This window comes from Rhinolophus hipposideros (genome assembly GCF_964194185.1).
Source record: "Rhinolophus hipposideros genome assembly, chromosome: 24".
Lineage (NCBI taxonomy): Eukaryota > Metazoa > Chordata > Mammalia > Chiroptera > Rhinolophidae > Rhinolophus > Rhinolophus hipposideros.
Genome location: NC_138070.1, coordinates 5,932,577 through 5,947,086, shown reverse-complemented (window position 1 = coordinate 5,947,086; position 14,510 = coordinate 5,932,577). Strand labels below are relative to the sequence as shown.

At 39.8% G+C, this 14,510-nt stretch overlaps 1 protein-coding gene across 11 annotated transcripts in view; it reads left to right on the top strand.

Moving 5' to 3' along the window:
• The first annotated feature begins 225 nt into the window (after window positions 1-225).
• The window catches only part of ANAPC7 (anaphase promoting complex subunit 7), a 37,319-nt gene continuing 23,034 nt past the window's right edge, over window positions 226-14,510 (top strand). For 4 of the 11 annotated variants that reach the window (XR_013992465.1, XR_013992466.1, XR_013992467.1 and 1 more), the window contains exons 1-8: window positions 240-417; window positions 3,741-3,927; window positions 6,322-6,441; window positions 9,603-9,714; window positions 10,227-10,380; window positions 11,127-11,269; window positions 12,748-12,865; window positions 13,874-14,070. Coding sequence is in view for 6 of the 11 variants with exons in the window: in XM_081036747.1 (XP_080892873.1) it covers window positions 317-417; window positions 1,131-1,265; window positions 1,382-1,433; window positions 3,811-3,927; window positions 6,322-6,441; window positions 9,603-9,714; window positions 10,227-10,380; window positions 11,127-11,269; window positions 12,748-12,865; window positions 13,874-14,070 (1,249 nt within the window). In the remaining 5 variants the exon portion in view is untranslated. The other 7 variants (XM_081036747.1, XR_013992464.1, XM_081036751.1 and 4 more) reach the window with 7 other exon arrangements.

Sequence of the window (14,510 nt, the reverse complement as noted above, 5' to 3'; positions counted from 1 at the left end):
CATTTCCCTTGAGCATACTGAGGTGTCTTGTCTCCTTCGTATTTTAAGTCCTCAATAAAATTTGCAACTCAGAACGACATAGATTTGCTAGAAAACAAAAAAAAAGCCACAAAAATTATTTCACTTCACGGCGGCTTGGGGAACTGAGTTTTATTTATTTATTCAGGCACTTCAGTAGTTGCCTATTTTTCTGGGGGCGATGCCTCATATGGATCCGATGGACCCCGGCGAGGCCGCCATTTTGAAGTCTTCCTTAAAGATCTTTTACCGGCTTTTCGTGCCGCTACTGCCGCTGCCTGCGGCTTCGCCCGGCAGGATGAATGTGATTGACCACGTACGAGACATGGCGGCCGCGGGGCTGCACTCCAACGTGCGGCTCCTCAGCAGCTTGTTACTTACCATGAGTAATAACAACCCGTGAGTTGAGGCGGGGAGCGGCCTGGGGCTGAGGAGAAAGCAGCGCCTGTTCGGGAGCGAGGGCTGAGGGGGCCTGGGGACTGGCGGGAAGGCGCGGCCGCGGGCCCGAGCCGAGGGTCATCGAGGCGTCGTGGGGCCGAGCCGAGTTAGGAACGCAAGTTGAGTTCGTGGGGTCGCCGCCTTGTGCCAGGCGCCGGGGTGAACTCGCGGCGGGAGATGTGTCGTGCGGCGACGGCCCGGAGAGAGGGAAGGCGGAGGCCCTGAGCACCTCCCTGGCGAGGGTTTCCCGAGGTACCTGCCACCGGCGTGGCGTCGGTGAGGAACGTTTTCCTTCCTGAGGAACGTTTTCTCCCTCGACGAAGCTCAGAGGCCAGTCCCCTGGGTTTATACCTTCGTCCTTCACCCGAGACTGATTTTTTTCCGCCTTGAGTGTAGTTCATTTTCTCGCCTCAGCAAAGCCCTGAACACGAGAGATTCCCTTGGTTGGGTGGGAGTGGCGCCTTTTGAAGGACTGGCGGTGCTCCTTTCTTGTCTTACGAGCGGCCGCGTATTGAGGCTTATGACGGAGGACATGCGGGGCCCTTGCCAGCCTTGAGTGCTGTCGCTCCCGGCTCCGGTTTCTCCGTTGTGCTTCAAGTTCTTCCCCAGGGCCGAGGGAGCCACACATCTTTCTCCCCCACTTAACCTCATGTCCTCTGCTCACTGTTGTCCAGCCTCCCTGGCTCTTCTTGCGGATACTTGAACACCTGCCGAGCTCGTTCTCAACTCAGGGCTTTTGCATTTGCTGTTCTGCTTAGAGTCCTTACCACAGACCTGCCTCCTCATACAGGTTCCAGCTCAGACAGCCCGTAAGAATTGCTCCTCGCCCTCCCTGGTCTATCCCTTTGCCTTGTTTTATATGCTGCATCACTTTTTTTTTTTTTAATTGAAATATCATTGACGTGTAACATTACATTCGTTTCAGGTGTACAACAGAACGGTTCCGTATTTGTATATATTGCCAAATGATCACCACAGTAAGTCTAGTTAACATCCCTCACTACACATAGTTAGAGTTTTTTGTCTTGTGATGAGAGCGTTTAAGATCTATGTTCTGCACCACTCTTAACACCGAATGAAGTCAGCACGCTGGCTGTGTGCACTAAGCCCTCACACGTTTGTTGAATGTACTAAGGAAGTGCATACAACCTCAGGGAGGTGGAGTACCCTGTCCAAGTCCACACGTTTAGTAATTGGAGGAGCCACGATGTCTGGATGTTGGTCCTTTTGACTCGAAGGTCTCCATTCTGACCTACCACAGTTTCCTGCCTCTAAATGGCATTATAATCGAATCTTCTACCCATTTGCATTTGGCATCCTCTTGAAGCTGTCTAGGTCAGAAAAGAAAGGCCCCTTAAGTGCCTGCGATGACGCTGCTGCTCCCTATTTCATTTCCATTAGTGTGCTTTTGGACCTCAGTACGTGCGACCCATCATTTTGCCACCATCCACTTAGTGTTGACAGGGAGGAGCCCTGGTCTCTGTCAGCCTTCTGTGTTTATTCTGGAGCTTTTCACTTGGTTCTGAGTGATTTGTCAAGGTACACAGTTTCCACCATTGGGAATTTATGCACCAGTTATTATTCTTGGTTCCTGAAGATGTTACAGGATAGTTAGATGTTACAGGATAGTTTGATCTTCTGACTTGTTCATATTAGGTTAACTGGCAGTTTCCTAGCTTCAGGAGGCATTTAAATTCTGACCTTTATTGTTTATATTTAAAGTTTTCTTACTGAATTGGCAATACAACACAGAAAAAAAATTCAAACAGAGCAGAAGGGGTACGCAGATAAGTACCTGTCCCTGAATCTTGAACCTCACTGACATTTCCCTTCTCCAGAAATTCCCTTCTCCAGCAAACAGCTGTTAACAGTTGCTCATACATCATTCCAGAGATAATTTTTCTGTGCACAAGTAGACATGTTTGTTACAATATAAATATCTGAGTGCTTTCTCTGAGTATAGTAACTTTTTCTATCAAATCTTATTTTTCATTAAATACAAAGAATCTCAGAATTGGAAGAGATCTTAACTATCTGGACTATACCTTTCAACTTTTCAGTCCTTGAATTTCCTTTGTAACTTTATGCAGTTTTTAGAGTTCCTATCTTTTTTTAAGATTTTTTTTTATTAAGATAAAATTCACATACTGTGGAATTCACCCTTTTAAAGAATACATTTCTGTGGTTTTAAATACATTCACAAGAGTTGTGCACCTGTCACCATTGTCTATTCCAAAACGTTTTCATTACTCCAAAAAAGAAACACCTTATATATCAGTAGTCACTTCCTGATCCCACTTCCCCTGTCTCTGGCAACCTCTAATCTACGCTTCATTTGTTGAGAGTATCCTTCATTTGTTGAGAAATTAACTGTCTGTTCCTTCATATTAAGCAGCTGTATCTTTTACCTATCAAAGAAAAACGTAAACTCAACTTGGGAAGAAGTAGGTGGAGAGTTGGGATTGGAGATTAGAAATGTGAGTTTCCTATTAAAAATGATAGCCAGCTTCTAGGCAGTTATAACACTTGTGAGCAACATTTAAGGTTAAAGAAAAACTTTTGAAACACTGGTTCCATTGTACTATCCTGAAGCCCCTGAGACTCAAAGATAAAAATTCTCCTAGCGCTGGTAAAGTTTACTTTTGTATATAAAATTGTAAAAACTTTTGTCAAATAAGGCTAATCATTTTATCTCACTCTATTCTACTGGCTTATCCTGTTCTATTCCCATAATTCAGTATTTCAGTATCCAGTTTTCTTCAGTATTTGAAGTGTATTCAGTTCCCTGCAAACCTCTTTTTGCTCAGTCCTTTCTTAAAGATTCAAGTGGTGAAGATTCTCTTTTGCAGGTTCTTCAACCCTTCTTTGGTAATATTAGTTAAGTCACTGTGATTGCTCTTCTTTGTCTTATCCTAAAAATTGATGTTAATAAGGTAGTATGGATATATATCAAACTTAAATTAAGGAGGCTTAGGTTAAACAAGGGGAAGAAAAGATGTATTACATTTTTCTGTAGAGGTATACAAAGATTTAGAGGTACCATTGCGTTTATAGTAAGTAAAGAAAAAGCGTATTAAAACAACAGTTTAAGACAATTTCCTAGATGTTGACCATATTAGCATAGAGTACGACTCATGCCTCTAATTTTTGGGACTAGCACATTGACTTTTCTGTAAACTGGCATTACATGAGGCCTTGTTCTAGGCTTGGACACTAAGCAGGGTGTTGTTTCCAACATTTCAAAACAAGCCACGTAGGGAGTATATACTTTCTTTGTTTTCTAGTGAGTTATTCTCTCCATCTCAGAAGTACCAGCTTTTGGTGTATCACGCAGATTCTCTCTTTCATGATAAGGAATATCGGAATGCTGTGAGTAAGTATACCATGGCTTTACAGCAGAAGAAAGCCCTAAGTAAAACTTCAAAAGTGAGACCTTCAACTGGAAATTCTGCATCTGCCCCACAAAGTCAGGTAATTGGAGATAGAAATGTGATTTTTTTTGTTTTTGAGAGCAAGAGAATGAAAGAATTTACAAGACTGCTGATTAGATTTAGAAGATGGTAAAATACAATTTTAAAGGGAGCTGATTAGAAAAAAAAAGATGAAAAACCACTTAGATGCAAAAATGCATCCAACCAAGCATTAAGGCTAAAAGGAAAATTCACTCTGGATGAATCTAAAAATGTAATTAAACATGAATTATCTGGGTTCTAACCAAAGTCATGCATTGTTCCTTTTATATAAACAGAACTCAAAATATAAAGTGTTTTTATAATGTTAATGAAAGTACAAGTTTTAAAATGTAACTCAGTTGTTAAGACTGAGTATCGGGGGGGAATTTATGAGAAATGTAAGAATTCCTGCCAAGTTTTGATAATTGCTTAGATTTGATAATTGCCCATTTTTGATAGTTGCTTGATAATTAGATAAATAGATGAAGGGTAAAAATTGTAATTCCACCATTTAACAGAGCCATCCCATTGCTAGAAATTAACCCTAATAGTAGACTCAAAAGATTTACGGGGTATATAAGGCTGCTTATTGCAGCATTGTTTATAATGATAAGAAACTGGAAGCAAAAGTGTTAATCAGTAAGGTCTAATTAAATTGAATTAATAGTATAGCCATAAGTTGAAGTATGAAGGAACTATAAAAGAAATGAAAAATGAGATAAAGTTATATGTGCTGATTTGGAAAGAATTGTATATATTAGTAAAGAAAATAAGGTTTGAAGCAGTGTTCAATATTCTTTGTTTAAAGAGGATGGTATATAGATACATAAATATTTCCTGGTATATGCCTAAATATATATGATAATGTGCATGACAGATTTTGTGCATGTGAAGGAAATAAATTTTGCAGCAGAAAACTTTAGGGAGGGGAACTTTTACTTTTCAATTTGAACCTGTCTAAATTTAAATTATACATGCAACTTAAAAAGGAATGTCAGTGGTATGAACTGGAAGTGAAATTATAAGTCATGTTTTTTCTGTTTTGTATTTTTCCATATTAAAAGACAAATTCATGTAGTTGCTTTTTTTTTTAAAGCCTGTAGATCTTCATCTTGTTTTATATCTGTGTAAAACCTTTGTTTTTTTGTTATTAAAAGAGCTGATTGCCAGGGTTTTCTGTTTTCTGACACTGAATGGAAGTCATAGGTGCCTTCACATAGGATCATTCATAGAAGTAGCTTAATTTTTTTGAGCATTCAGTATGCCAAGCACCATGCTAAACCTTCATGTGAATTAAATACATTTAATTTTTAAGGACTTTCTTAAAGTTGAGAGGTAATTCACATCATAAAATTCAAAATTAGTGAATATTTTAGTATATTCACAAATTTGTACAGCCATCACCACTGTCTAATTCCGGAACATTTTCATTACTCTAGAAAAACCCGGTGCCCATTATCTCCCCATTCCCTGGGAATCACTAACCTTTCTGTCTTTATGGATTTGCCTATTCTGGACATTTCATATGAGTGGAGTCGTACAATATGTGGCCTTTTGTATCTGGTTTCTTTTAATTAGCATAATATTTTCAAGATTGATCCATGTTATCGATAAATAAATTTTTCCCTCCTTTTTATTGCCAGATAATATTCCATTGTATGGATATGCTATATTTTATATGTTAATTAGTTGATGGATATTTCGGTTGTTTGCACTTTTTGTTTATTAATCATGGTCCTGTGAACATTTGTGTGTAGGTTTTTGTGTGGATATGTTTTCATTTCTTTTTTTTTTTTTATAAAGATTTTATTGGGGAAGGGGAACAGGACTTTATTGGGGAACAGTGTGTACTTCCAGGACTTTTCTCCAAGTCAAGTTGTTGTCCTTTCAATCTTAGTTGTGGAGGGTGCTGTTCAGCTTCAAGTTGTTGTCCTTTCAGTCTTAGTTGTGGAGGGCGCAGCTCAGCTCCAGGTCCAGTTGCCATTTCTAGTTGCAGGGGGCGCAGCCCACCATCCCTTGCAGGAGTTGAACCGGCAACCTTGTGGTTGAGAGGACACGCTCCAACCAACTGAGCCATCCGGGAGCTCAGCGGCAGCTTAGCTCAAGGTGCCGTGTTCAATTTTAGTTGCAGGGGGCAGAGCCCACCATCCCTTGCGGGAGTCAAGGAATTGACCTGGCAACCTTGTGGTTGAGAGCCCACTGGCCCATGTGGGAATCGAACCAGCAGCCTTCGGAGTTAGGAGCATGGAGCTCTAACCGCCTGAGCCACTGGGCCAGCCCTGTTTTCATTTCTTTTGACTGCATATGTAAGAGCAGAATTGCTGGGTCACATGATAACTGTATGTTTAACATTTTGAAGAACTTCCACACTGTTTAAGTAATATTTTAAAGAGATGTTTTCTTTCCCTCTTAGTGTCTTCCATCTGAAATTGAAGTGAAATACAAAATGGCTGAATGTTACACAATGCTAAAACAAGATAAAGATGCCATTGCTATACTTGATGGGATCCCTTCAAGACAAAGAACTCCCAAAGTAAGTTGAATTAACAATTTGTCACATCATTTGCTCCTCTCCAATCCTTCCAACCCTCTTCCTCCGTGATTTCTGTATACACTAGGGAGTCCATCTGAACATTTTACTCTTGGCTCAAATTTTCACTTTGTTTTCTTGTTAATGGAGTGGGGGGTGGTTCAGAGAGGTAGAAGAGTGACTTTCTTATGAGGCCCTGAAAATTCAGCTGATGAAAACGGTAGCTGGAAGTGCTTATTCTTTGGCATTTCTTACTTTAGAAAATAATTTGCAATACACTTCCAGGTGGTAACCATACTTTTTTAGAACCTCATTTTTTGCACTCTTGTAGGTATGTATACCCATTTGATAATGTGACTAATTTTATTAGTCTCTTCATTTTCAAAATCAAGATGACAAGATCCTTTTGTACTTATTTGTGTGTGGGATATGTATTTGTGTTTGATTAGAATACCTTCAATTGAAATCGAAAGATCTGGTATCTTGTCTTGAGTTTTAGGCATACCAGCTATGTGCAGTATGTACTTGAGCAAATTACCAATCTGAACTTTATTTACTTTTTTTTTCTTATCTATAAAATGAGGATAATACTTTCTTGCTAACTTCGAAAAGCTAAAGTCATGTATGTGAGAAAACTTTTTAAAGTACTATTCTGTAAGGAGAATTATATTGGGCATCTTTGATTACAGTTTTTTTGAAGTCAAGTTAAGAAGCACAGTGAGAATCCTTGCTTTTAAGATTGAGTACACATCAGTATTTAATATTCTACCATATACTCTCAGGTTACTTGCCTTCCTCACTTCGTTGAAAAACTGTACTGTGTAACTTGTGCTTAATTAACAGTGAGGGATTTTATATGTAAAATGTCTGTGTACATCCTCCTGCCCTTAAAAGAAAAGGAATCTAAGCAGTAGGGACTGGTGTAGTTATTGCTTTTTCACCCAAATGTTGCTGAATCTTAAAAATAACCAATTACACTTGATGAGAATGTGTTTAAGTATCTCCTCGTACTGAGGATTTATTTACGATTTTTTGAGTTTTTACGATTAAGCTATGTCCCCAGTATATTCTATGGTGGTGGCTGCTATTAAAAACATTTGGAAGCATATTATAGACTAAGTGTCTCATAATAAGCTTGGATGCTTATGTACTAAATTGTGTTCTGGTACTGTATGGAAGTCTTACCCCAAGAATAATTTTTTTGCATATATGAAGAGTATCTTCCTTTTGGAAGATGCTGTTTTGATTATAAACTTTGAATTATACCTATTTCTTATCTTCCTAGAAATATACCATAATTTCCTCCTTAATGACTTGAAGGGGTTTGGAGACAATTTTGAAGATGAGTAATGGCAAAGAAGCTCGGTTTTGTGGTATCTAATACTTGGGTGTCTACTGCAGTCATTTTCAGAGGGACTAGAGGAGTCTGAGTTTGTTAGGAGTACATAGCCTTCATTCTGTAGAGCTGTTGTCGCTGGGAGCAAACGAAAGATGTGCGCCTCAAACATAAACCTATATATTTACAGTTTTTCTTTCTTGTCCGTTAGGGAGTTAACTGGCTACTCAGTCTGTGTAAAGGACAAGGAAGTGAGTCAAAATACGTCTAAATGAACGTCTGTTAATGTATGGTAAACACCGCCACACATTCCTTCCCATTTTAAAGGAAAATTCCAGTGTGAGATTGTTATATCTTGGTAAATCTTCAGCTTTTAAGAGCAAACAGACTAACATAAAATTTCTCACCCAGTTTTTAGAGAATGATGACTGCTTTGTTTATAATTGGTGGAATGTGGCTTTACGATATACCCAAGTAAGGATCTGTTTTAAAAAGAATTGACTTTCTCACTCAGTAGTATTCAAAACTCTTTTGAAATGCCAGGTAGTTTAAAGGGAATTTTAATATTTATTGGTCCATCAGTCATGGTTTGTTAATAACAAGCAGTCAAGAAAGGTTCTTAAATTTAAACCTCTTACTCTTTTCAAGTATTGACACCAATACTGGAGTTTTCCTTTAAGTACCTTCTTTTGCATTTTCAACATAGGCTAAAATGGAAAAATCTGAGGCCAAATGAAAACTAGTTTTATTTCTAGTATTTCATTATTGCATTGTTTGAATCAGTGTGGAGTAATGCCATACTAGATTGTTATTTATACTGTAAGTCCTTAAGTGAAACACGTTCTTCATCTTCAGAGCCACTCTTTTGATAAATATTTGGCACATGAAGCTAGATAATTGATGAGATTGGGATTGGCCTTTTTTCTTTTGTGCCCTCATATTGACTGCTTCCTTGGATCAGTGATCTGGCAAACTCTGTGTTGCATTATGATCTATTAATTTTAAATTGGAATATTGTGTTTTTTTCACTTTGGACTATTAAGACCATTTATCCCCTCCCTGTAACTTCTACATTCTTTGGAACTTTTAGATTTTCTTAATTTTTCCCTGTTGCATTTTTAGGAAGGGTTATTTTAATACAGCTTTACTGAGTTACATTTTTGAATTGTGCTATTTAAATAGTGTAACTAATCTCTGGATCACTGGTACCTCTAGAGGTCAGTTAGAGTTTGATTTTTGTAGCATTTCTCTGATGAGTCAGACAGTACCTATCAGTCAAAGCTTTAAGTACTGGAAAGGCTATAGTCTAGCTGCTAGACTAGTTGTAAGAGAGAAGCCAAGTATCTGTATCTGTTATTTCTTTTTTGGGGGAAATTGATCTGATCTTTCTTAACTAGCTATGTTAAGAATTCCTCACTTTCTATGCCTTGATGTCAATTGCATTTTAAAAGTGTAAACTTGAGCACTCCTAGGGTAGTTCACCTCCTGTCTTAAGATCAAGAAAGAATCAAGGTAATTAGAATTCTGCAACATTTGTCAAATGAATATTAGTCCCCAGAGGCAGCATCTTTGGTCCAGATATTACTGGATCTTTTGGTTGGGTAAGTGAGAGGAATCTGACATCCTTCTAGAAGTGGGAGGACATAGGAAAAGCAAAGGTAGTGGTTTCCACTTTGGTTTGAAGAATAGGGTTGGTATTTCCATAGGGCTGTGTGTAGATTTCCAGTAAAAAGTAGAATAGTCGCTGGTAATAAAAATCAAGACTTGGTGAAATATTTTATTTGCAGTACACACTTAATCTTACTGCCTTTGTTTTTCTTTATTACAGATAAACATGATGCTGGCAAACCTGTACAAGAAGGCTGGTCAGGAGCGCCCTTCAGTCACCAGCTATAAGGAAGTGCTGAGGCAGTGCCCACTGGCCCTTGATGCCATTCTAGGTACAGAGCATTCTCTGCCTATTTTCATGGAGTGTTTGCTCTCTAAGGTAGTACTTCTCAATCTTGGCTATACGTTAGATAGAATAGCTTTATTTTTTTTTAAGAAGTTTCTCATGCCTCACCTGTAGAGAGTGATTCATAGATTACCACTGTCATGTATTTCACCTATTAAGAAATATTATGTGTGTTCTGTAATATTGCTTTTTTAAAAAAACTTTATGTAAGTGTGTTTTTCCAGGACCCATCAGCTCCAAGTCAAGTAGTTGTTTCAATCTAGTTGTGGAGGGCGCAGCTCACAGTGGTCCATGTGGGGATCGAACCAACAACCTTGTTGTTAAGAGCACCATGCTATAACCAACTGAGCTAACCAGCTGCCCCAGTCATATTGCATCTTGATTAGAATAGGGAAAGGGTTGTCTTGTAGCGTGGGGAAAGGCTAACCTATTGCTTCTTGCATCGTAGAAGAAGGATGTTATGCCTCACCTTCTGTCTCCTGCTTTCTGTTGGATTAGGTTTGCTGTCCCTATCTGTAAAAGGTGCAGAGGTGGCATCAATGACGATGAATGTGATCCAGACTGTGCCTAACTTGGATTGGCTGTCTGTGTGGATCAAAGCATATGCTTTTGTGCATACTGGTGACAACTCGAGAGCAATCAATACCATCTGGTGAGACCTACAAAATTAATTCAGTGTTCTTGAGGTCCTTTCCTTGTGTGGAGGTCTAATGTATCTAACTTAGCAAAACAGAAAAATGAGATGCTTATCTCTTGGTGTTGCAGCCACTTGACCCTCGGCTTCGTTAGTGTCTTAATGTTCTAAATGGTCCCAAATGTAATAATCTCCGCCAAGGACCTGTTAAATGTAAATTTGGACCGAGATTAGCTCTGTACTTGAAAAAGTAGTAACCCTGGCAAAGCAGACTGTCTCAGTGTGTCGCGCTTACGGAAGACATTTTTTTGGACGCCCCAGAAGCATAGATTATTGCAGCACCTGGCCTGGGTTGCCTCCCTAGGATTGGGATTTTCTTTGTAGTTAGGTAAAGTCTAAGGACAAGAGTCTGGGGTTTGTGTTATACAAAGTCATGTGGTTGAGTAATAAGTAGCTGTCACTTGTGAATGACATTCCATGTAACGCCGGATAGTGTGTTGTCCTCTGAAAAACTGCAACCAGAAAGTTCTCTCTAGGTAATGAGATTTGTGCTTTTTATATATTTGCTATCTTATCCTGTGTAACTTTTTTAATCATAAGCTCAGAATAAGAAAATATAGTATATACAGTTTGTTTTTAGTTTCTTACTATGCAAAATTTCATACATACACAAGAGAAAATAGTACCCGTATGCCCGTCACCCAGATTCAACAACTAAGAGGATGTATAAAAGATTTTAAGGTTCAATGTTTAATATCTTAAAGTTCACTAGAGAAAAAGTCCTTATTGCGAGATAACGTGGATCTACTGGGAAGCTTAGCAGATCTGTACTTCAGAGCTGGAGACAATAAAAATTCTGTCCTCAAGTTTGAACAGGCACAGATGTTGGATCCTTATCTGATAAAAGGTAAGTAATTCTTGGGGCAGGGCAGAAATGGCCATAAAGGGGCATATCACAGAAGATAGGGAGAAAATGTAGCATCTTCTGATACCATTTTTGAATAGAAGTAGTTTGTAAAACTTATCATAGTAGCCTTTTATTTTTTTTTATGTCCTTACACATGTCTCTAACACTTGGGTAATTTCATTTGAGCAGTTGTTTTTGCTTCAATTTAAGTGTCATCACAGATCATTATTTAGCTTTTTTTTCTTTGGGTAGGAGTCATAGGCCCTCCTTAGGATTTACAAATTTATGATGTGCTTGACTGAGAATTTGGATGGCATTCCCAGAACTGTAATTCCCTTTTAGGGAATTTAGCTTTACTGTATCCTTAATATAGTTAAAAGGGAGTAAGTGAACAGATATTAAGAAAGAGATAATGTAGTTAAAGGAAACAGGAATGAACAACAGGAAAATCATTGATCTGAAAGAAGGTTGCTGCTGAAGGGGAAAGCCACAGGGACTTCTAAGGGATGAGCGTTGACTGGCAGTGAGTGAAGGGTGTGTGCTCAGGAATCGTAGTGGGAAATAAGGTCAGACAGGCTGAAGTCTACTTGTAAAGGCCCAAAAAAGGCCATCAGAAAAGTATGACCTTGTGACAATAAACAGTCTTGTAGACACTTAAGCCACAGGAATGACAGAGCAGGGAGAGGAAGAAACAGATCCAGAAAGATGAATTCGTTTGCCCAAGGTCTCCCTGGCCGGGGCTTGTTTCTCTCAGCGGCCTGTGCTCATAATGAAAGTGGTGTTTTAGCAATACTGGTTTGGCAGTAGTCGGCAGTGGGAGCTGGGAGCGCAGACCAGAGGCCGGGGGCCAGCAGGTTGTGTTGCAGTAATCTTGGCTTAAGAGGAATTTTCCTGGGAATCGGAAAGGATAGCAAAGGATGAAGGGGAATGGTGGTAAAAGATGGGCGACAGCAAGCATGGGGCCCTTTGTATAGAACATGAGTGAAACTAAATTGGTGGGGTGGGGGTGATCGTAAACGAACTAGACTCCAGAAAGAACTAGAAGCTTTTTCTGAAACAGGCTGACTTTTTTCCAAGACTAACTGGCATGTTAAGTGGGTGCTCCTGACTGTGCCTAGACCTCTGGAAGGAGAACTTGGTACCTGTTTTGGGCCTTTTCTGATTATGAGTTAGGTTAGCTGTATATTACGCCACAGGAGGTAGGCACAGACACTTCCTGAAAATAACAGGCTTTCAAATTGTGAGGTAGGTCCTTCTACTCCTTTGCCCTGGTTTTTGTTTTGTTTTAGTTTTGGATGTGTTTTGTCTTTTTGTAAGTCATTTTGTTGGAAACTGGGAATGCTGATGGGAGGAGCTCATGATGGTAGAAAGTGCTCAGACCTGCAGGAGCCGGGGCCTCTGGGTGAGCTCTGACGACGCTTGCTGCTCCTTCATAAAGGACCTGTGCTGTTTTGTTTAAAGAGTCTCTTCCTTTCCAGGAATGGACGTATATGGCTACCTCCTGGCCCGAGAAGGGCGGCTGGAGGATGTAGAGAATCTTGGCTGTCGCCTTTTCAATATTTCTGATCAGCACGCAGAACCCTGGGTGGTCTCTGGGTAGGTGTATGCATTCCCTTTACTCCTTAGTTGTCAGCAGATTGTTTAGGACATTGTGGTTCTTCCTGAATGGAACATAGGTTGAAAGCACAGGTTTAAGAGATAATCACACTCAGATTCAAATCATGGTCTTTGACTTCGGACACACGATGTACCTCTCTGAGTGTTTTCTACTTTGGAGAATAAGGATGCTACCCCTGCTTCACAGATGGGTGTTACGTGAGGTAGTGAGTGTGTCGTGCTCAGCACTGCACCTGCTCACGGGCAGCCATCAGTGAAAGGGCCAGGAGCGGCTCCCTTGTTACCGACCTGGCTCTACAAGTTCTCTGAGTGTCTCTCAGCTGATAACATAGCCAGATCATCAGTTTCTTTGCCATAATTTTCTCCTCCTACACCAAGATTTCCCCCTTAAATATTTAGTAGATTTTTGTTTTGTCACTGATATCTAGGTCAAAGCTGGAAGTGTGGTTTTTAATAAGGATTATGTAGAGGGCCTTCTCTTTGGTTTTTGGATAAAGCTTTATATGTGCACATCTGGGAAATACTGAGTTTGGTTCTAACCACTGCAGTAGCACGAGTACCGCAATAAAACAAGTCATAATCTTTTTGTTGCTAGAAATTGAATCTTTCCTTCAATTTGCCAAAGAAACTCAGCTTCTGTGAAGAGCAGTAAAGTGAAGCACAATAAAACATGGCGTGCTTGTACAGTGGTACCTTGGTTTTCGAACATAATCTGTTCTGGAAGAACAGATTCGAGTTCTGAAACGTTCGAAAACCAAGGCGCGGTTTCCCCATAGAAAGTAATGCAAAATGGATTAACCTGTTCCAGACCTTTAAAATCAACCCCTAAAACTGCAAATTTAGCATGAATTTTACTATCTAATGATATCATAGATCCATAAAATTTGCGGCATTCGTAAACCGAAATGTTCATCAACGGAGACATTCGAAAACAGAGGTACTGCTGTAGTCTTCTCTCAGCTAACTTTTGGTGGTTTTTCCTTCCAGGTGTCACAGCTTCTACAGCAAACGCTACTCTCGGGCCCTCTATTTAGGAGCCAAGGCCATTCAACTGAACAGTAATAGTGTTCAAGCTTTGCTACTTAAGGGAGCAGCACTTAGGAACATGGGCAGAGTCCAAGAAGCAATTATCCACTTTCGGGAGGCCATACGGCTTGCGCCTTGTCGCTTAGACTGTTATGAAGGTAAGATGAAAGTTATAGCTGAGAAGTGTGAATCTGTAGGTGTGGCAGCAGCATTGAGATGGACAGTTTTGTTAGGCCAGCAGTTCCCAAACTTTGTTGTACGTTAGAGTCTACTGGGGAACTTTTAAAAGTTCTGATGCCAGGTCATTCCAGTACCATTTTCAGAGTATTTGGGGTTGGGAGGTAGACGTCAGGATTTTTTGAAGCTGCCAGGTATTGCTGAATGTACACACAAGTTTGGGAACCACTGCATGAAGCATTTTAAATTAATGTAGGGCTTTTAATGGACTTTTAACTCCATACTTTCGGAATCCATCTTTCTTATTTTCTGGGTTTTGGTGAGGGAGAGTTGGGGTAGTTTGTCTTTTGTTTTTTTCTCAAACATGGCCCACTCACTAATGTGACTCTCTGTGCTGATCACTTGTGTTGGTTATGTCTTT